The sequence below is a fragment of the Chinchilla lanigera genome, unplaced genomic scaffold, assembly GCF_000276665.1.
Source record: "Chinchilla lanigera isolate Chin_1 unplaced genomic scaffold, ChiLan1.0 scaffold00047, whole genome shotgun sequence".
NCBI classification, from domain to species: Eukaryota; Metazoa; Chordata; class Mammalia; order Rodentia; family Chinchillidae; genus Chinchilla; species Chinchilla lanigera.
In genome coordinates, this window is record NW_004955448.1 from 9,013,137 (window position 1) to 9,037,466 (window position 24,330).

Here is a 24,330-nt window from a genome sequence, read left to right on the forward strand (position 1 = left end):
TTTTTGGTTTTTCTCCGGTACCGGGAACCGAACTCACGACCTTGCGCTTGCCAGGCAGGCGCTTTTGCCGCTGAGCTAAACCCCCAGCCCCTGGAGTTTATTTTTATGTATAGTGTGATGGGTAGATCTGTTTTCTTCCATACAGCTATGCAGTTACGATATCACCTTTATCATCTACTAGATTTTTATATGTATTGAGTATATTTCTGAACTGTACATTCATTGCTTTGGTTTGTATATATTAATTCATGTGCCAGTACAAATCTCTTCAATTATAGAGTCTTTGTAACATATTTTAGATTCTGCTAGGGCTTTTCCCTTTTGAGAGTTCTTGGCTATTATACTCTTTCCTAGGTATTCTTAGATGTGTGCTTGTTTGTTTATTTATTTATTTCATGTGGTACTGAAGAGGGCCTTCTCACTGAGCTACATCCTCAGCCCTGTTGTAGTTTTTAAATTTGAGACAGGATCTTGCTAAGTCACTAAATTGTCCATGCTGGGCCTGAACTTAGATCCTACCACATTAGCCTTTCAGAGTACCAGGATCGCAAGTATGTGCCACCATGTCTGATTGATGTTTATTTCTCCATATGAATTTTAGGTTCAACTTTTCTAGCTCCAAAAACATGGTCCTTGAAAGTTTTATTCATGATTGGATTGTTTGTAAATTAATTTAAAAAGACCTGACACCATGAAAGACCAATAATAATGTTTTTTCATTTGTTACAGTTTACTTCTGTTTGCTTTAGGAGTGTTTTACAGTTTTTTGAAGTTAGGTTTTGGACATTTTTGTTCTGTTTATTTCTAAGTATTTTATTTTTAAACTGCTGTTATACATAGGGTTTTCTTGTCCATTGTATGTATTCACTGATTATTTTTACATATGGTTATTGTTTTTACTTGTTAATTTTCTATCCTATTCACTTTGCTGAATTCTTTTATGATTTGAGTTAATTTTTGTTTTGTTTTTTGTTTTGTTTTGTTTTTTTGTTTTTTTTCCGGTACCAGGAATCGAACTCACGACCTTGCGCTTGCCAGGCAGGCCCTGTGCTGCTGAGCTAAACCCCCAGCCCCAATTTGAGTTAATTTTTTCGTTTTTCTCTGTGGAATTTTCCAACTATATTATCTGCAGATAAAGATATTTTTATTTCCACTTTTGATACCTCCTATTGTTTTATCTTATCTAATTGCATTGGCTATGATTTGAGAAAAATGTCTGTATTTTTTAATTTTACTTTTTATTTTGAAATAATTGTGAATTCACATATAGGTGTGAGAAATAGCTCTAAGAGCTCTCATGTACTTTTTTTCATTTTCATCCAGTGATAATATCTTACAAAACTGTAGTACAATAGCAGAACCAGATTATTGCAGTTGATGTAGTCAAAGCAGTCAATAGTTGTGTATCATTACAAGAATCACTTATTTTACCCTATGTGTTATACCCTTACACCTACTTCCTTTTTTCCTGTACCTGATTTGTGTGTGTGTTTGTGTGTGTGTGTGTGCCTGGGTATTAAACCCAAGGAGTGTTGAGTTATATCCTTAAGTTATTCTGAGTTAGGGGTCTGCTAAGTTGCCCATGATATCCTTGAAATTGATATCTCCCTGCCTCAACTTCCCAAGTAGGTGTGCATTACCATGCCCAGGCTATATCTTCCCTTTGATGAATGGCAATCATAAATCTAATTCTTTTCTATAATTTTTGCCATTTAAGAACGTGTCTAAATGGAATAGTGTAGTACAGTGATGGCAATCCTTTTAGAGCTTCCTTTGATAACAGCCGGCTGAGGCGTGCGCCATAGGTTTGCCACCACTGGTATAATATATAAATTTTGAGATGGACCTTTTTTCACTTACCATTAATTTGTGGCGATTTTTCTAAATTATTATACATATCATTAATTTGTTTTTCATTGTTGAGTAGTATTCCATAGTGTAAATATATCTCTGTTTAACTTCTCATCCATTGAAGGATATCTGGGTTATTTTCAGCTCTGGCTGTTATGGAAAAAAGCTGTTATGATAATCTGTGAGTTTTTCCTTGAAGATAAGTTTTTATATCTGGGATAAATTCTTAGGGGTACAATTTTGAATCTTACTAGGTGTATTTTTAGTTTTGAAAGAAAGTGAACTGTTTTCTAGAGTGACTATACCATGTAACATTTCCAGCAGCACTCTCTCTCTTGGTTTTCTCTATCCTTATTAGCATTTTATGTTGTTAATTTTAATTTTAGCCCCGCAAATAGTTGTGTAGTGATATCCCATTGTAGTTTTAATTTGTATTTCTCTAATGACTGATAATGTTGACTACCTTTCCATAGATTTATTTTACTATCTGTATATCCTCTGGTAGAATGTCGGTTGTTGTACTGTATTTTGTATTGTCTGTTGTTATATTGTATTTTGTCTGTTTTGTAATTAAACTGCTTATTTTACATTGCTGAGTTCTGAGGATTCTTTTTTAAATGAAGTCTTTTTTTATTTTTATGGGTTAGGGAGGTGTGTCTTTGTTGCCCAGTCTGTCTCTATACTACTGGGCTCAGGCAGTCTTCCTGCTTTAGTCTCCTGAGCTACTGGGGCTATAGTCACATGCAAATGCTCCTGACTGAGATTATTTATAGAAGTATAGATGCTGGTCCTTTGTCAGGTACGGGGTTTGTAAATATTTTCTGCTACCTGTAGCTTGTGTTTTGTTCTGTTTACTGATCTTTCACAGAGAGAAAGCTTAAATTTTAATGAAGTCCAGTTTTATCATCTTTTCCTTTTATAAATTATGCCTTTGGTGTCAAATTTAAACAGTCTTTGCCAAGTGCTGGATTATGAATCTTTTTCTCCTGTGTTTTCTTCTCAAAGCTTTTTACTATTTTGTGCTTTACCTTTAAGTCTGTGATCCATTGTGGGATAGTTTGTATAGAACGCATGAAGTGTAGGCCCAGGTTCTTTTTTGTTTTTGTTTTGTTTTGTTTTTTGTGTTTTTGGTACCGGGAATCAAACTGAGCACCTTGCACTTGCTAGGCAGGCACTTGTGCCGCTGAGCTCTATTCCCAGCTTAAGTTCTTTTTTATCAGAGGGACATTTGTTAAAGTTCGCCAGATGACTGATGAGTGGCCAGGGCTGAGAATCATGAATTAGAGGATTAGCAAATCCACTTCTGTGTCCTAAAAGTTTTTAGAATGTTTTTCTCAAACCATTCTGAGGAATATTAGTTATGAATTAGGCTCTGAAGACAAAGAAGCAAAATAAATTTTGTAAATGTGACATGCTGAGGGTCCTTCTTGGGATTTTATAATGTAGACTGTCCTAGAATCAGAGTTCTGGGTACATGAGCACAATTCCTGTCGTCTGGGGGAAATGTCTGTATTTGGGAAATGTCTGTAAACTCTAAGGTGTTGGCTGTGATCTCAGAGTTAAGAAAATGTGGCTGATTATGGCTTTTGGGCTGGATGACTCATTTAGCTGAGACGGTATGGATACATTTTGTTCGAAGACTAGTGATAAAAGAGTTCATTTGATTTGAGTGTGGTTGCACAGGCCTGTAAAGCTTAGATGGGGCAGCTTAGTGGCTTAGCAAGGCCTTGTCTCAAATTAGAAAGTAAAAATGGTCTGAGGTTATAGATCCTTGATAACACACACCCACACACACTCATATTACTGAAATTTGCTTTATGTGTTTACTTAGGTATTGCTATACTAGTGTGGGAGATAGAGAACAATATAAATTTGAGCAAATGTTTATATTATGATAATGTTTTTCTCATATTGTTTTATTAAGAAGAGAGAATGTTGCTAGCTTTTAATATTTATTAAGATAATTTCGATACTACATGGAAAATAACAATTCAGATCAATACAGACATTCTGCATTTAATGACCCAGTTCTGTACCTGGTCCCTAAATGAGGAATTGTATGTAGTATATACATTACAATATTCAGAACAAAGAAATGGTGAAGGAAACTCCAACTTGATGACTTTGCTTTTATTTGCGTACTGTGATGAATACCAAAAGCTACCGTAAAGCTGTACTGATGCTCAGGTTCCTGTGTCTTAAGTCCAAATGTGGTGTGTGAATCCCAGTGGGGCATTCGAAGTCTGAGCAGTTGTGAGACAGGTAGGGCATTAAGTGAGGAATATCTGTACTTAAATGAATTTTCTGAGGAAAAATGTTAAATAGTCATGCAGACAGTACCAGACAGAACAAAATTTGGGAATGTAATATATGAATTTACTTATTTTTAAAAAACATTTGAGTGTCTTCTTTGTGATAGGCATACTTCTGGGTGCCTGGGACACATTCCTTAGCAAAAGAAACTCTTCTCGTGGAGCTTATGTTCTAGCAAGGAGGCTAGTCAACAAGGAGAACAATGAATACAATGTGCAAGTAAATTATATAATGTGATAGACATAGTGCCTTAGAAAAAAGAAAAATAAAACAAGGTATGGTGTGGTGGCACACACGTGTAATCCCAGTACTTGGGAGGCTAAAGTAGAAGATCACTCTGAGTTTAAGACCAGCCTGGGTTACATAGTGAGTTCTAGGCCAGCCTGGAATACATAGTGAGACCCTCTCTCAACCTCTGTCCCCCAAAAAATAAGATAGGAGATTTTGAGAATTCTGGATGTTGGGAGAAGGCAGGTTTCAGTATTTAACAAGGTAGAAATAATAGAACGAGTGAGGAGAAGACACATAGGCAAAATCTGATGGAAGAGAGGGATCCGGAGGTGTCTGGGGAATAGTGTTATATGTTATGGCAGTAGGGAGAACCAATACAACAAGATATAGCTACATCATATGTAATGTTCACAGTGTCAGAACATCTACCTAAAGAATATAGCTAGTGTGTGTGTGTGTGTGTGTGTGAGAGAGTGAGAGAGAGAGAGAGAGAGAGAGAGAGAGAGAGAGAGTAAGGAGAGTCCACAACTGGTATAATGTCCACAACTGGTGGACATATTGGCCTGAGACGACAAACCTTGTGCCCTTATAACTCACTGGCCTCGTGAGAACTTTGAAGATTTCAGAGTATTATGTGTATCTGTAAGAATTTTCTAGTTTGTGGTATTTGGGACTCTTTGGTGTACTTAGGACCAAGTATGAGTACTTAGGGCAGCCTTCGATATCTTCAGCCTCTCAGAGTTAATGTTGTAGGCTAAGTAATAACAGACAGTAGTATGAGAGCTTGTGTGGAGGCCTTTATTATTTTAAACATCTTTTTACTGAGTTACAGTACTTTGCCCAGTTTGAGGAAAGAATGATACAAGTAAAATACATAGATTTTCTCTGATTTAGAATGTTTTGAATACTGTTTTTCTCTTAAGGATAGTATATCAGTTTTCTAAGGAAGCTTAAGTCCACTTGTACTCTGTTTTAGCTTATGACTTGAGACCTTATGTACATCAACTATGATATGCTACTGGGCTCTACAGTAATGCTGTAAAGTACATTTTTGAATAGTAGGTTATTTGGTCCCGCTATTTGATTTAACAGTTTTCAGTGTCAAGTTTTCTGCTTCTTGCAGTGCTAGGAATTGAAGCCAGGTCCTAGCTCAGTATCTGATTTTTCGAGTTTGTCGTGTATTCTCTTGTATGAGCTCGTCAGCTGCCACTACTTTTGCTGTTCCCTTTCTAATCTCCCCCGTTTAATCTGTTACTAATACATGTAAAGGTAAACAAGTTGTTAATATTATTAATGTAGACAAAGGTAGAAAGGTAAACTTGACTTTATATTTCTCTATAAGAAAAGCTCTGGATGATAATTTAAGAATGTCGAAAAATACTTTTTAAGCTAATACATTTGGTTTTTAAGAGAGTGAACAAGCTTTAGTTTTTTCAAAATCAAACAAAATGGCACTTCAACTTTTTTTATGCACTTTTTTCCTTAAGTGACAGTAAAAATTGAAATGTGCAGTGATTTTAACAAAAAAAAGCCTTTGCATTGTCTAGTAAACTTATAGGCTATTCATTTGTGAAATTTATTTGGTTAGGAAATTATGTTTTTGCTGTTTCTATTGTTTTTGTTTAAAAATGAAAATATCAGTTGAAGGTAAACATTGTTATATACAAAACCTTATTCAGGGGTGAAGGGGGGTGGTGTATAAAAAAGTTACATAAAGATAAAAATGATCATTTCTAATTTAAATACAAACCTAAAGGTTCCTTTTGGTTTTATTGTTGAGAAAATTCCACATGTGCTAAGTGCTGGTGTAATGAGATCTCACTTTTAAGTCTATTGTTAATGTTTTTCCAATAGTATGAAAATTTTTTTACTAAGTCTTGAACTTGAATTTAGGATTAAATTTATTAAGTTGCTCTGAAATTGTGCAGAGTAAAAATATCTAGGGGCAAGAGCAGGAAAAACTATGATTTTTAAATTTTCCATGATCTATTTAAGATAGTCATCTATTGCTACCTTTCTTTGTTTCTTCTGATAACAGAATAAAACCTTGAAGACCTAGCCTTTGCCTCTTAAAATTTCCTCTTCCTTTTCTGTGGTTTGGGAAATAAAACAAAAACAAAAAAAGACACTTATACCAAATCAAGAAATAAACTAACATATACTTTGATTTCTTTCAAATATTATTTTCTGTTATACCTGAACATATATATAGTACCATATAATAAACAATAATGCTGGACAGAATTGAGTTCTATTTTTGTTTATACAATATGGTGACCATTAAGGTTTTTGATGCCCAAGGTGTCTCACTTTTCTGATTTTTTTTGTTGCCAGTGAAACTTGCTGGATAATTAAAATATTGACATAAACGTTTAAAATTTTTTCACAGATTTAGAAGAGAAGGAAAAAAAATCTCAGGTAATTGGAAACTTATTTAAAGGCAAGCAGAGAGCAATCTAATTTATAAACTATTCAGTCCTTATATTAAGTTGTTTTACATAATTGCATTGTTTTACATAATTGCATTGAGTGAAATCACGCAGAAGTTACTTGACACTTTTAAAGATAATTTTTAAAGTAAGTAAATATTTTGAAACTGTTTATTTCAGTGTCTTGAGATTTTTCTTCCAGCTATTTTCTAACCATAAAATTTTCTGTAATTGAGATATTAAGCTTTTCATCCTTTTAGTTTTTGTTTGTTTGCTTAAATAAAATCTTTAGAGGGAAATTTTAATTAAAATATTTTTAATTATTTTGGAGGAAGAGTGAATTTTATTTTTCTCTTATTTTTGAATATGTTAATTATTAATGTTAATTACAAATCACCTAAGTTATCACAATTTGAGTGTAGAACCACATATGTTCTTTAAATTGTGCTTGTTGCATGAATTCCACGAACACAGACATTTTCATGTACAGATTTAGGTTTTGCACATTATGAAACATTTTAAAAATACTTCTTAAATTTCAAAAGTAGGATACAAAATAAAAATTAATGCTTAATAATGTAAATTTATGTGTATCTTATTATTTAAAAATTTTGTGGTGCCTGTCTTTTTAATACCTAAGTGGAATAATAATTCACTATTAATTTGGCTAGGCAAGGAAGCAGTTAACTTTTAAGGTACTGGTTTACTTAGTTGATAAGCAATCCCCTAACTTTCTTCCACACTCACAGTGCAGTTATCTGGTTCATTATTCTGTTGTATTTTGAAAAACTGTCATATTCTCTTACTACAATTACTGCTCTATAAGGAAAGGACTTTGCTATAGAAAAAATAACTTATTTTTAATACATTTTATAATTAATAATGATAAAGGGAATGAGAAAAAGAAGAATCAAGATATATCATGTACAGGTAGAAATTCCTTATGATAAATGTGATCATTATGTATATCTAAAATTTACTAATAAAATTAATTAAAAAATTAATACTGATAAATAGCCAGCTAATGAATATATTGGTGAGGTGAACATAATTTTGCTATTTGTTTTTGTGTGTGTGTGTGTTTTTTTTTTTTTTTTTTTTTTGGAGACAGGGTCTCACTATATGGTTCAAGTTGGCCTTGAACTCATTATGTAGCTTACAGTGCCCTTGAATCTGTGGAGATCCTCTTGCCTCAGCCTTGTGAGTGCTGACATTACAGGAGTATACTAAGTTCCCTGGCATCATTGTGACTTTTAAAATTATGTTTTATCCTCAAAATGATGATTTGCATGTTAATAGAACTAACAAGCCTGATCGCACGCTTATCATCATCCATGGAAACCTCTACTGAAGCTGTAAGGTTTACAATATAGTGGTAGCAGCTACCAGCAGCTAAAGTTTTTCATTTACTGATTTTATTCTTTTACTTCTTTGTAATTTAAATGCCTTTATTTAAAGCTTAACATAAGGATATTGTAAAGTATATAGCATTTTAAGATTAGATGGTGTCCAGAACATACAGTCCAAGGAGTTAGTCCAGTGTAATTGGAGGAATTATTAAATGACACTGACCTCATTTCCTTTAGAACAATGAAAATTAATAGTTTCACATTTTATTAGGCTGATATTCCAGATGTAGTGTACATTTAATTAAGTGTAGTTTCCTTTTAGTTATGGTATGTGTATCTGTTCTTTGTCGCGAATTCTTTCTAGTTTTACAGTTTTCCACATGTTTTCTTTCACCATTTATGATTTTTTTCAAAGCAGAGCTATAAGGATTTAAATCACTTTAGCATGCAGCAAAACAGTTACCATTCAAACAATAAACGCTGTTTTAAAAAGCCTTTAGATCTTCTGTCACTTCATAAATATAAATGTATAAAAACGTTATGCAGTTGTAGTGCCCACCTGCTAATTAAATGCAGATTTTCTCAAACTTGTTTGAAATCTGTCTATTTGTTTCAACTCTGTCTCTGTTCAGAATACATATGGCCCTTGTGAAACTAATTATGCTTATGGAACAGCTGTTAAATTTAGTGCAACTAATTTTATCCAATATTTTACATTTTAATTGATTACCTGTGAAGAAATTAGCAAATTAACACTTATTGTACAGTAACTGAATGGCCTTTTATGGTTACATTCAGATTTAACAAGTGAACCAGGCACTGATGGAATAAAGACATTTCTAGGATTTTTAAACAGGAAAGTTATTGGTGAACCTTGATTATCTGGTGCGAAAATTTAGGAAGACTGATGCGTGATGCCAAGCATCTGTGTGTTCTGTATCTTAAACATGAGAAACAGATTGGAAAGTAATAGCTTTTTCGCAGAATTTTGGTAACATATGGGCTTATCTGGATCTAAGAAGTCTTTGAAGATCTTTGAACTTGACTAAATGACTTAACCTTTGGCATAGTGGGTGGGTTATGTGTTTTTTTAGTGGGGGAAGCACTGGCATTCTGCATTTTTCTTTTTCTTTTTTTCCTCTTCCCAATTCTAAGTTTTAATATCTTTTCTTAAAAGAGGAGAGACTGGAGATGATTATTAGGAATTTGGAATAATGATAATTCTAAGCTACTTAGCTAAATGGATGTACTGTAATAAAGTAGTGTTAAATCTTGGTAATATTTCAGAATTGAGTCTGTGTACTTATTTTCTGTTTTATAGATTATATTTGAAAATGATACTGCAGTCAGATCCTTGTGCTATTGCTGAAAGGATGTCCAGAGACCTGGATTCAGGTTTCAGTTTTATTACTCATTTTCTCTGTAACCTCTGAACTTTTCAATTCTATTTTCTCCAAGTCGAAACAAGAGAGAACACAACAAACAATGCCCTTCTACAGGAAAAACTCTGCAAAATACCAAAAAGAGATGATAACAGTGACTATTTAAATATGGAGAATTAAAGTCACATGAATACAGCTAGCGATGCTTCTAGCATACAGATCCTTGGTAATTATAGGGGGCAGTGTGAGGCTCTGTAAACTTGCTAAATGAGAGCTGTGCTAAACTAGCATATTGTTATGCATATTTTAAAGTCTTATCTGTTACAGAAAATGAAAGATTGGTTACTTTGAATTCTGATAACTTATTAGTGAAACCTGATGTATATATCTGAAATTGTGATAGGAAATATTTCAGTTGGACAATATAAACAGGTAATTACATATTAGACATATACAAACAATTTCTGTTTAGAAACACTTGATCTGCAACCACTAGAGGCTTGACCTTTTATCCCTAGTGAGGATGGCTGATATTGGTTTTGCAGTTTAGAATATTTGGCAGCTGTATTGGTCTAAACAGATTTCTCTAAGGCAAATGAATGTCAGTAAGTAACCAATGCTTATTTACTCGCTTTATTATTTTACTTTAAAATTAGAAGGTGTGTAATTTTCTCAAAGAAATATCGTTTTGCTGGTGGAGTTTTGTTTTTTTGTTGTTGTTTTTTGGGCATTGGGAATTGAACTCAGGACCTCATGCTGCCAGGCAGGCACTGTGCCTCTGAGTTCGGCCGATGTATTTGAAATAATATTCCATATAAGGTTTCAGGTACTTTAGGCTTATCTGGATCGCACTGAAAAACTAGCCATCAAGATGTTTTTAGGGAGCAGGGTGGGGTGGTATTGGGGATCAAACTCAGGGCCTTGCATATGGTATACAAACAGTTTACCGTTGAGCACTACCCCATACTCATTGTGACTCATGTTAGGCCAGCTTTCTACCGTTGGACTATATCCCCAACCCCACTGTGATTTTTATGGTAAGTTTCAAATAACGTATGTATAAATAAAGTTTCAAATTATCGTGTAGTTTTAGAGTTTACTAATCCAGGAATTGCTTTTTGGTTTTGTTAAGGTAAATGCAGAATACATTTACTTGATGGCTAATTTAGCTCCAGTATTATTACTCTAGTGTTAATACCTTATGTTGGAAATGTTTTTAATTTGACTCATAGAAACACTAGTTCTCTCCTGGGATGATATTTAGGAGTCTTACTGCTTTCCCTTATACTTTTTCCCTGGCTCTATGAAATTTTACCTTACATATTTATAGATGACCACTTACCAGAAGTTCTCCACTGCAGCTTTCTGTACTCCTCCTCCTGTTTCCCGTTCCTCCTCTTTGGGACAGTGCTTGCAAATACAGCTGCCTTGGCCTCCCTTAAGGTTTCTCTGTCTCCTTGACCTAGCAAATCCACCAGGCTTTAATTTCCCTCTTCCTGCTCTGTTGCCTGGAAACTTTCTCAAGGCAGTAGGCTCGGGGCATTCCTATGGTTCCTTATTTGTTTCCTTTTTCTTCTTGGGGGGATCACAAACCTGTGCTCCTTGTTGTACAGTGTCTGAAACAGTTGTTTCATACATTTTGCCCGCTTGTCTAGTTGTGCATGGTGGGTTATTTTCAGCCAGAGGGTGAAACTCTAATAGTCATATTTACTTCCAGTATTTGTTATTTTATATGTACTTTTTTAGTGTTATAATTTTTACTGACAGTATCAACTTTATTAATCTTTTTGAAGAATCACAATACTATTTGATCGTCTTTTTCATTAATTTTTGCTCTTCATTTTCTTTTTACGTATGTTGAATTTCAGTTTTCTATTATTTTTCTAACTCCTTGAGATAGATACTTGTATCACTTATTTTTAGCTTTTATCTTTTTCTTATTTGCAAATAGCTCTGTAAATTTTTCTGAGTTGGGGTTTAGATATATGATGTGTCATACTTTACTTTGTATTTAGTTCAGATACTTAAAAAATATCCACTGTGCTTTCTTCTTTATTTTGGGTTATGTAGACTTGTATTACTTAGTTTCTACACATTTGGAGACTATTCTAGTTGTACTTTGTTCATTATTTTCTTAAATCCTGTATAGTTAGAATGTTTCCTATCTTTCAGATATGTTGGAGATTATTTCTAACCTACTGTGTGGTTTATTTTAAGAAATATTATACGTAAACTTTAGGAGAATGAGTATTCTGCATTTTGAGATATAGTTACATAGGTAAATTTAACCATTTGTTCTAAATATCTTAATTTAAAAATTTTCTTTTCTTTTTTTCGTTTTTGGTACTGGGAATTGAACTCAGGACCTTGTGCTTGCCAGGCAGGTGCTGTGCTGCTGAGCTATATCCCTGGCCCTAAAATTGTCTTTTAAAAAGCTGCTTATTTTATCAGTTATTGAGACAGCTACAAACAAATTTATAACCAGAATTTTGCCTTTAAGCTTTATCACTTTCACTTTATGTATTTTCAGTTTTTGTTACATGTTTATAAAATCAGAATTATTATATATGTTCTTTATTGATTGACCTTATCATCATGGAGCTTCCCTCTTTATTTCTAAGTCCTTACTTTGGAGTCGATTTTATCTGATACTGGTATAGTTTCACCGGCTCTCTCTTTGTGATTGCCTGCATATTTTTTCCATACGTAAATGTTCAGCCTTTCTTTAAAGTGTTCATTTTGCATATAATGAGTGTTATATCTGTCTAAAATGTACTAATAAATTTTTTAAAAGTATTCAGTTTGCAGGTTGCCTATAGATTTGATTATTTTTAGTCTGACAAGTTTTTAAAAATTTCATTTGTATTTAGTTCAGTTATGCTTAGTAATTACTGATATATTTGGATTTAATCTACCATGTTATTCATTGCTTTTTGTATTTGTTCAGTCCTTTTTTTCTACTCTCTTCCCTTCTTTGGATGAGTTCTGTTTTATTTTATCAACTTGTTAGATTATATCCTTTTAATTATACTTTAAGTGATGTACCTAGGAATTTAGAGTAATAAATTATTATTATGGTTTTCTGTAGCTTTGAATTTTTTTTTTTTTCTGAATCTAGGGCTTTGTGCCATGGTCGACAAGCATTCTGCTACTAGTCTGCTTTCTTTCTTAACATTTATTTTTGAGGTAGGGTTTGGTAAGTTGCTCAAACTTGTCTTTGACTTGGAATTCTCCTGTCTAGCCTACTGTGTCGCTGGAATTATAGGTGTGCACCACCACACCTAGTTTAGCTTCTGTAATCATAGAAAGACAGTTTGGCTGGATATAATACTGCAAACACACACTTTTCCTCAGGAAAATTGGAGCCATTATTTACTGTATAGTTTGTAGCTGACAAGAGTGATGGCAGCTTGACTCTTCGTTGGTGACTAGGTTGAAGTATTCTTTTTCCTCCAGTGTGTGGTAACTTTATTAGGACATATCTCAGAGTTACTTATGGCTAGTTTCCCAGTTACAGTGGGCTCTTTCTACATATGGGTTCCTTTACTTCCTGGGGTGTTCTTGGATTATGATTGTAATATTCTCTTAAATTGAATGTTCATTATCTTTCTGTTAGTTCCTGTTAGTTCCTACCACTTTTTTGGTTTTACTTGGCTTCTTTTTCCATCACTAACATCTATGTCTTACTATATGCTCAATCATGTTCTCTTTTGAGCACCTTGTAATTTAGTATTATTTCTGAAATAGGTTTTTTCTTTATTTCCTAAATCAGCGAGCAATCATTTCATGTCTCTGTATTGTTTATCCACATCTCTGGATTTCTATATTGCTTGTTTTTATATTTAGTACATGGTCAAATATTATCTTCTAGTCTTTTCTGCTTCATGATTTTTTAATGGGGCACATTTGCATTTTCTTCTGAAAAGTTTTTTATTCTTTCTGTTTCTTTTCTTATACTTGTTTTGTACAGCTGTTGGATTCCTTTTTTCCTCATGACAAACACACGATTTTCCTGAGTCAGCCAGTAACAGACAGTTCTGTGGATGGACTGAAGGGTTTGAGTGGCCTACAAGGTTTCTTAAATGACACTGTATTGTTTGGTAAATTGGAGTTTTTAAAATAAATGGGCGATTTTATAGTGATAGCTAGGTCTGTTTTCAGATCTTTTGATATGATCTTGTTTTTCTTCAGGAGGTTTTTTTTTAAGTTCATTTTTTTGTTTTCCACAAAAGCACAAATGATGACCTCCTTTGTCAAAGTGTATCACTTTCCCAGAGTACATTTAGGTCCTTCTAAAAAATTCCCCATGTTATAATTTTAATTGGGTTTTAGTAGGGATTAAAATTAAATACTTATGTTCACAATCTGTTCCTAACATGAAATCCATGTTAGTTTTTATTCAGTATGTAATTATTTTATTTCATTTTAATTACAGTTTTATTTTATGGTAAATGTAGTTTTCATAGGATTCAACTTGAGATTATTTGAAGTATACTACCTATTTTTTTGAAAGACACAATATTAGGGTATTTGTTTTGATTACATGTGTTTAGAACTTATTAGCCAATTAAGAAAGTTGAGAAATTGGTTTTTGAGGGCAGTAATTCATTTTATATAGAGATGTTATGGTGATTCTTCTTATTCGTAGATATTGAAAGCATTTATCTGCTATAATAGGACATCTTGCTGTCCATTTATTGTTTATATATTGTGTGTTCTAGAGTGCCACATTTTTTATCAAATGGTTCTTTGCTTATAATATATCTCCATATTGGCTTTGTACTCTAGAGACTTCTAGAGTGATTTATCAGAAAGATATTTAAGGAACCAGGGACAGATAACATCTTAAATTTTAATATAGTTTGGCTTTTTTTTTATTTGTTTGGAAATCTTTTTAGTCTGCTATTTTTTTTTTTCCTGAAGGGGACTTCAAATTTATATTTAAAGCTACTTAATGAGGTAAATTGCATTGTTCATGTATCTAGAGAGTGAATCTCATTCAAAATTGTGTAAAATGATTTTTATGACAACTAAGAAGTCAGTAGTTTAATTCACCATAAATCTGTACTTATTTTACTGTCCTTTTTAACAGCCTTTAGTATATTTTGTTCTGCCTGTGTTTTTGCATTTGCAGTCTCTTTTCACATATATTTTCTCCAGAGTCCCATTTTGCTACTTGCAGCCTGTAATCAAGATTAAGAGGCCTACAGTATGGAGATTAAAGTAATGAACATTAAGCCACTGGGGGAAAAGGGTCTAATATGCTGTATAGTTTATGTTTTAAAGCCTACTACTTTCTTTACGTTTGACACCATAGGTGACTTAACTTACAAATCTGTGACTGCTGTCCTGGTTGTTGAACTACACCGGAATCATTTGTGGGAGACTCTTCTAGAATGGCATAGATTACTTACGAGAAGACATAGGGCAGATAATGAGCAAGACAGTTTTGGAGGAAAGCAGGTATGTTTTCCATAGTGGAGTGTTCATGTTAGGGAAAATTGGTGAGAACTGAGTTTGTGCTGGACAAGATTGAGAATGAAGGTGCTAAGGGAGAGTTGCATTGGACTGTAGCTGATAGAAGTCTTTGCTAATGGTCGTATCTACCTTTGGTACACTGGTGATAGGAGAGCGGTCATAGTCTGCTCTGTATGGGACAGTACCAGTTTAGTCCTGTTGTTCTCATACTGTAGTAACCCTCACTCCCCCAAAGATCCCCTTTTATTCTTAAAAGAGTTGGAGGCTTGAGTGATAGGTGATGTATGTGCTTTTCCTGTTAATAGCAAACCACTGAAGTTTAGCTACTGAGGGTTACCTGTGCAGAGCATGTGGACTTTAGCCCTTCACATTAGTCTTCATCTTCATATATAAAAGAAATTTGGTGAAACTTGAGCATTCTTTATGCCAAAGTTAAGAATTTAGTGATCTTTCAAAACCAGCACAGTAATTAATTCTACTGAATTAGCTAAGAGCTGAGTGAAACATACTTTGATAGCATTCTGATTGAGGGTTTACAAACTCATTCACATTAGTATATGTCTCAATTACTGTTTCCTCGGTGCCTGCTTCTTCCTTCTGAGTCACTTGTCTGTTAGCTCATAATTCATTTAGGTACTATTATTTAATCTGTGATGCAAGTAGTTATGATTCTTACTTTGCACAAAAGGAAATGTATGCTTAACAGGAAATAACTTATTTGAGAGTACCATTACTTGAGGAGTTCTTCATTTTTAACTTAATATTTATTTTTTTTTAATTTTTGGTTTTTTTTTTCTGGTACCAGGAATCGAACTCAGGACCTCGCGCTTGCCAGGCAGGCACTATGCCACCGAGCTACATCCCCAGCCCTTTAACTTAATATTTATATAAATTTAAGTGCACTGGTAATAGATACATTTCATTCTGCGAGTATAATAAAAATATGATTTCACCAAAACTCAGTTTGTCTGTAATCTACAAATTGTCATTTTACCCAGCAGTATATTTTTTAAGGGAAAAAATCAATAAGCCACTAAGAAATTATATTAGATACCTGTTTATAAGAGAAGCAACTGAAGTTTTAAGAGTTTAAATACTCACCTGTATTTTTAAAACATCTATTTTTCATTAACATGTATTAATTATACATATTAAAGAGGTTTAGTGTGATGTTTCAATACAGTCCATGCATATGCTATACACGATACAATCCAGATTCCCCTTACCACGCCTGCTGCCATCCATCCTCTAGGTATAGCTAATCTACATTCAGATTGGTCCTTCCTCCCTTTAAGTTCACGTATGAGAGAGAACATACAGTACTTGCATTTTGTGTATGGCTTATTTCTCTTAACGTAATGCCCCCTGGTTCTACCCATTTCACTACAAATAATTGAATTTCATCCCTTTTATGGCTGAATGACATTGTATTGTGTGTATCTAAGTATCTATATATACATGTCAGATTTTCTTTTTTCATCTGTTGGCGGGCACCTAGGTTGGTTCTATGTCTTTATTTGGAATAGTGCCATAATAAACACAGCATACAGATTTCTCTTGGTATGCTGATTTTATTTCTTTCAATATGTAAGTATACCTACAAGTGGGACTGTTGGATCTACGGTAGGGCCCTCCCTTCTTTTCCCCTCTCCTGTCCTTTCCTGCTTCACCCCTCTCTTTGCCTTTTTTTCCTTTCTTTTCTGAGACAGGATCTTATTGAATAGCTTAGATTTGCCACAAATTCATGGTCTTCCTTCCTCGGCCTCCCGAGGATTGAGATTATAGGCACGTGGTGAAATGGAATCTCAGTGTTGTTTTAATTTGCATTTCTCAAATGACCAATGATGTTGAACATTTTTTCATATCTTTATTTGCCATTTATATTTCATCTGAGAAGTGTCTATTCATTTCAGATGCTCATTTTTGGATTGGGTCTTTGAATTTTGGGGGCTTTATTTTTTTTAATTCCTTATATGTTCTAGATAGAAGTCCTTTGTCTGAGGGGCAGTTGGCTAAAATTTTTTCCCAATTTATGGGTTTTTTTTTTTACTCTGTTGGTGATTTCTTTTGATTTGCAAAAACATTTTCATTAAGATGAGATCCTAGTTGCTGATTCTTTGAAGTATTTCCCATGCAGTTTTTTTTTTGTTCATGAACTCTCTGCCTAACCCTATGTCTTCAAGATTTCAACCTACTTTCTCTTCCAGTAGATTTAGTGTTTCTGTTTTAATATTTACAGCTTTGATCCATTTTGACTGTAGTTTAGTGCATGGTGATAGACATGGGTCTAGTTTTAGTCTTCGGCATGTGGAGAGCCAGTTTTCCCAACACCTTTCATTAAAGAGGCTATCTTTCTTCCAGTGAACACGTTTGGCCATTTTGTCAAAGATAAGGTGGCTGGGTGTGTTTGTAGTTATGTCTGTACCTTTCAGTCTGTTCCACTGATCCTTGGGTCTGTTTTTTTGTTTGTTTGTTTGTTTTTGCCTATACCATGCTGATTTTATCACAGTAGTTTTGTAATATAATTTCAAGTCAGGGATTGTGATTCCTGTTGCCTTTTCTTTGTTGTCCACAATTGCTTTTGCTATTCTAGGCCTCTTCTGGTTCCAGATGAATTTTAGGAATGTTTTCTCTAGATCTGTGAGGTATACTAATAGTATTTTAATTGGGATTGCATTGAATCTGTATAACAGTTTTGGGAGTATGGCATATTCACAATGTTGGTTCTTCCTATCCATCAGCAAGAAATATCTTTCCATTTCCTGAAATCCTCTTCGATCTCTTTTTTCAGAGTACTGTAGTTTTCACTGTATAAATCTTTTACTTCCTTCATTAGATTAACTCCTAAATGTTTTGGTTTTTTTTTTGTATGCTGTTGTGAAAGGTATGGTTTCCCTAAATTCTCTCTCAGTCTGTTTGTTGTTTGTGTACAGGAATGCTGTTGATTTTTGAGTATTGAGTTTGTATCCACCTATGCTACTGAATTTGGTTATTAAATCTATAAGCCTTTCGGTGGAATTTTTGGGGTCTTCTATGTAGAGTATCATGTCATCTGCAAATAATGATAATTTTGCTTCTTCCTTTCCTATTCTTATTCCTTTTATTTCTCTCTCTGGCTAATATTTCAAGAACTATATTGATTAGGAGTGGTGACAGTGGACATCCTTATCTTGTTCCTGATTTTAAAGTGAAAGCTTTCAATTTTTGTCCATTTAATGTGATGTTGGCTGTTGATTTGTCACAGATGTCTTTTATCAGAGTGAGGTAAAGACTGTCTGTTTCTATTTTCTGTAGGGCTTTTATCATGAATGAGTGTTGGACTTTATCAAAAGCTGTTGCTGCATCTATTGAGATGATCATGTGATTTTTTCCTTTCGCGGTATTGATATGGTGTATTACATTAATTGATTTGTGTATATTGAACTATCTCTGCATTCCTGGGTTGAATCCCATTTGTTCATGGTATATAATCCCACTTGTTCTTGATGATTTGTTGCATTCTGTTTGCTAGTATTTTATTGAGAATTTTTGCATCTATGTTCATTAGGGAGCTTGGCCTATATTTCTCTTCTTTGGTTGGGTCTTTCTCTGGTTTTGTTAGCAGGGTAATACTTGCCTCCAGGATTGAGTTAGGGAGAATTCCTTCCCTTTCAATTTCATTAAAGAGTTTGAGAAGAATAGGCATTAAATGTTCTCTAAATTTCTTGTGGAGTTCAGCTGTGAATCCATTGAGATCTGGGCTTTTCTTTGTTGGTAAGTTATTACATTTTCAGTTGTTGGCTAATATTGAGTTATTCGGTATTTTTTATCTTCTTGATTCAGCTTTGGTAATTCATAGGTATCTAGAATCTGTCTATTTCATCTGTTTTCCATCCTATGAGAGTAAAGGTTTTCAAAGTAGGTATTGATGATCTTCTGAATTTCTACAGAATTTATACTGATTTCATTCCTTATTGCATGAATTAGAGGTTTTACTTTCCTTTTTTTGATAAGGTTGGCTAGAGGTTTATCTCATATGCTTTTTCTGTTGAGATGATCGTGTGATTTTTATTCTTCATTTTGTTGTTATATTTTTATTGATTTCCATATGTTGACCCATCCTTGCATACCTGGGAAATATCTAACTTGATCATGTGAATTATCTTTCAAATGTCCTGTTTGATTCAATTTCTTAGCATTTTGTTGATAGTTGTTATGTTTATGTTCATTAAAGATACTGTGCTACAGTTTTCTTAGTTATGTCCTCATCTCGTTCCAGTATCAGGGTAAGGCAGGCCTTGGAGTATGAGCTTGGAAAGCTGTCCTCCTTTCAATTCTTTGGGATAGTTTGACAAGAATTAGCATTATTTTTTCCTCAGAAATTAATTAAGAGTGCAGCAATGAAGCTATCTAGTCCTGAGCTTTTCTTTCTTGGGAGACTTTTTGTTTCTGATTCAGTGTCACTGCTTGTCATTAATTTGTTTGGGTTTTCTATGTCTCTGTGGTCCAGTTTATACGTTTTGGTAGTTTATATAGTTTGGTAGTTTATATGTGTCCAGAAGTTTTTCCATATCCAGTAGGTATTCTGATATGTTTGCATGTAGTTGTTCATAATTATCTCCAGCAAGCCTGTCTGTTTCTCCAATATGAGTTTTTAAAAGAATGTGCCTTCTACAGTTGCTGGTTGGAATGTTTTGTATCAATATGTTAAGTGCTGTTGCTCTAAATTACTAACTGGCTTTTTTCCCTCTCTCCGTGATATGTTCATCAGTGAGGGCACAGTACTGGATTTTCTACTGTTATTCTACTGGATCTTATCTCTCACTTTAGATACAGTAATATCCGGTTTATGAATTGAGTTTTTTTGGCTTTAGGTGCATATACATTTATAATTGTTCAATATCTTTGTTCAACTGATCTCTTAACCATTGTGTAAAGATGATCTTTGTCTGTTTACCTGCCTTTTATTACTGTGCATTTTGACAACTGTTTTCCAGAATTATATTTTGAACTTGCCACTGTAGAACCGAGTTAAGATAATATATTATGTATCTGTCAGGTAACATTTAGTATATTTATATGCACATTAGATATACTTAGTGACTGAAGTCACAAGAGACTCTCACTGGTTTTATTAGTGTTATTTTCTTATGAGAATAGTTTAAGTTTGGACTGATCATTGCTCAGAGATTTTAGGAATAATCTGTTAAAGTTTCAGTATACTCGCATGTAATGTAAGATTCATTAAAAATGAACAGGATAACATCTATAAGGAGAGTAAACTATGATTATAAAACTTTGCTATGGAAAGATAGTAATGTCATAATTATCATAGGAAATTGGAATGAAAATGGAAAATTAATTTTTGTACATTGTATCAGTAATATAATTAATAATGATAGTTCTAGCAATAAATACTGTAACTTCTCAAAATCACACTTGAAAACATTGTTTGTGGATTTATGATCCAGTATTGCTGTTCATTCATAGAATGAACCTACTAGGGATGATAGAGGGTACATATTAGTACCATTGACACCCATGTAATTCTCCTAGAGACTTACCTATTAGAATATGTATCAGTACTAGTTCTTTTAGTTTCTCTGTCATCCACTTTGGTAAATTGTATTGATATTTTCTTTTTAATTGTTCTAATTAGCTATTTATCAATTTTATTAATATTTTCTTACTACCAGATTCTGATTTTGTTAATTATCTCTACTGCTTTGTGTTTCACACATTCTTGGTCTTCTATGTAATATTTCCTTTTTATCAAGTACATTGGGTTTACTTTGCTCTTCTTAACTTTTTTTTTTTAAATGTGTGGTGCTAGGGATTGAAGTCCAGGTTTCTGCCATGAGCCACACCCCCGGCCCTTTTTATTTTTTGAGACAAGGTCTCATGAAGTTGCTTAATTCCCCGGGCTGAGTGTGGACTTCTGATCCTCCTGCCTCAGCCTCTGAGCATGCTGGGATTATAAGCATGTGTCACTATGCCCGGCTTTCATCACTGTCTTAAAGTAAAATCTGAAGTAATTTCACCTCTTCTCTAATGTAAGTATTCAAAGTTATACATTTTCTTCTAAGTATTGTTTTAGCTATATCTCACAGATTCTCATATGTTGTATTTTCATTGTCACTCAGGTTAAAATATTTTCTAATTTGCTTGTTGGTTTCTTACTTGACCCATGAATTAATTAAAAGTATAGTTTCTGTATATCTGTTTCTTTTGTGTTACTGTTCTAATTTAACTCTGTTGTCCATTCAGTGTTATTTCTTTGATTATTGTGAAGCATCTTTATTATGGGTGATAATTTTAGTTTCTGAAATTTTTTTTTTGGTACCGGGAATCAAACTCAAGATCTTATGCTTGCCAGACAGGCACTATGCACTGAGCTATATCACCGACCCTGAAGTCTAATTTATATGGTATTAAGATATTTATCTTTCCTAGGTACAGTTTATATGATGTACATTTAGCCACTTATTTTCAGCCTCTCTATATTTTCAAATTATAGTGCATTTGTAGGTAGTATATAGTTGTCCGTGGCATTTTAATTCATGTGACAAAGAACTTTTAATTATTTACTTCAATAATATTAAATATATTCGTTGATATTATTACATTCAAGTCCAGTATTTCACTATTGTATCCTTTCCCTGCTTTTTTTTTTTTTTATTTTAAAGCGAAAAAGCCCCAATAAAACAGTTTCAAAACAAGTTAATAGGAGAATTTCTCTGTTTTTTTGGCCTTTGTATTTTCTTTGCAGCTTCTTTTTGGATTAATGACTAATTTTAAGAATTCCTCTTTGTTTTGTCTCTCAGATATTAGAAGTAAGGGGGAACATCCTGAGGGGGGATTAATGACAGTGCATCTTTTACTGAAATAAATTTTTAAAACTTGAAACATATGCTGGATATTTTAATCCACCTCGCACATGCGGCAGACTTGGGCTTGCCCTGAGTAGAAACTGATAAAATCCGCAACTTTTTCATTGCAGCTTCCTGTTTCCAAGTGTTGGCTCCCTGTAGAATCTCCATGCTTTAGGTCATTCTCTGGTACCTTCATGTAACTGTTTTAAATAGTTACCTGTAGGATTTTCTGGTAGCTTTCTTTTCTGATAGAAGGTTTCTTGTCAGTACTGTTAATCAGGACCTGAAATTGACCCTTACTAGCATATAATGTGTCCTGCTGTTATGGCTTGTATCTAGATGGCCGCTCCAAAAAACTCTTGTGGTCATAGGTGGGGCTTTTTGGAGGTGGCTGGATCTAGGGTGTGTGGTGCCAGAATCAAAGATGTAATACTGGGCTTGATTTGTGGGGTGATACTAGGATTAAGACTGCAGCACCCTGGGTGTGAGTGCTGTTGGCCCTAAGGGTGGTAGCCCGGGTAAGATATAAGGGGCAGAAAGAGGGTCGGTTATTGCTGCTTGCTGCCTTCTGTCTTTGCCTTTCTGCTTTGCCATCCCTCTCTCCCATGCCACCCTACTGTGGACCCAGCCAACTATGAACTGAAATCTCTACAAAATAATTTTAACTCTCCTTTAACTTTGGATTTCATGTATTTTGTCTCAGCAGTGAGAAGAGTAACTAAGACACCTACTGTTATAATTTTGTACAAAAAATAGCTGGATTACTGTAGATGAATAATTTTATTGAAATAATTAGAAATAAGAAATAGGGTTGAATAGATAAGCAGAGGTTACAGGGGTAGGGAAGACCTCTGTCCTTACAGGTTACGTTAAATACATTTGGTTTGTCATGTTATCTTATGGGACCTTACTAATTAAGATTTGATTTGAACCTTTACACCTCTCACTTGTTTCTGTTCAGCAGCATGTACCTTAGTTTTACTATTTGAGAAGCTGAGGCAGGAGGATTGCTTAAAGCCTAGGACTCAGGGCCAGCCAGGACAAAATAGTGAGACTCTATACAAAAGCAAACAAAACCAAGTGAGAAAACACAAGAAGACTTTCGTTTATAAACACTTCTTGACTGAACCTTAGTTTGTTTTGCAAAGTAGATAATATGTTTCCTCATGTCATTTTAATAGTAATTATAAAGAATCATATTCACATGCTTGCTTCCTGCAGTTATTTACTTTTTGAGTTCATAACTAAAGCTAAATTTTTTTCCAATAATTTTATAGGATATTTATTTTTCAAATGAGAAATATTCTCTAATTCTGTTTAATCAAATCTGCTTACTATAGGTCCAGGTCAAGACCTCGTCCACGTTCCCATAGTCGAAGCAGTGAAAGGTCCAGTCACAGAAGAACCCGTAGTAGGTCCCGGGATAGAGATCGACGTAAAGGCAGAGATAAAGAGAAGAGAGAAAAGGATAAAGGCAAGGACAAAGAATTACACACCAAACGTGGGTAAGTTGATGTAAATTTTGTGAAATGATGACTCACTGATTCCAAGCTATATTCAAAATAAATTTTCTTTCTCTGATATTTCTCTTATTCCTGTCCTTGTGGCTAAACTCCTGTAAGAGGTGAAGAAGATGAATAAAAGAGAATATAAGAGAGCAAACAGAAAGAATAAATAGTTATCTTATTTGTTTATGGCACATTTCTATTTTCATTAAAAATAATGAAATAGCTACTCTTAGGAACACAATATAATGCAGTATCAATGTTTAATACATAAATAAAGGCTACTTTACATAACTTTTGGAAAGTTATACATTCTGTTTTATTGTGAATATGAAGTTAAAATGTAAAGACTGTAGTGATTAAAGCTGTCTGATAACTTACAGCTTTTGGGGAAAGGAATAAAGATGAAATAGAAGGAGGGAACGATGCACCTTACTATTGGTTAAGCCTCTTCATTTAGAATAGGGATTAGGGCAATAATAGTATGATTCATATGTATGTTAGAGTGTATCCATTATTATTACTAAAACAGTGATTCTAACTGTCCATTTGGAGGTTGAAATCTACTCATAGCTCTATAACAAACCAGAAGATGTTTCTTGTTTAGCAACTTAAATATATTGCTTATTTGTTTTATTCAAAATTGTCATTGGGGTCTTCAGTTCTATAAAGTAGAACATCTTGGAATTTATCACCATCATCCATCTTTCAGCCTCCTGTGTGAATCTCTCTCAGAGCTGATTCTGTTCTATTAGATTGATTCCTGGATGCCAGGTTCATAAGTCATAACATTGCATTTGTCATTATTTCTTGACATTAATCTCAACAAAGATAATGAATAAAGTAGAAATAAGAGATGTCAGTTGAAGGGCCTTGGGGTCTGATTCTAGAAAACCATGATAATCTCATTCAGTGAGCTCTGTAGTTTCAGTAGGCCATAA

General features: G+C 33.8%; 1 protein-coding gene across 1 annotated transcript in view; it reads left to right on the forward strand.

Annotated features, from left to right (window-relative positions):
- Rsrc1 (arginine/serine-rich coiled-coil 1) overlaps nt 1-24,330 on the forward strand; it is a 301,913-nt gene that overhangs the window by 65,584 nt on the left and 211,999 nt on the right. Inside the window, exon 4 of the mRNA XM_013518587.1 lies at nt 23,225-23,389. Within this exon, the coding sequence (XP_013374041.1) occupies nt 23,225-23,389 (165 nt within the window). The remainder of the gene's footprint in view (nt 1-23,224; nt 23,390-24,330) is intronic.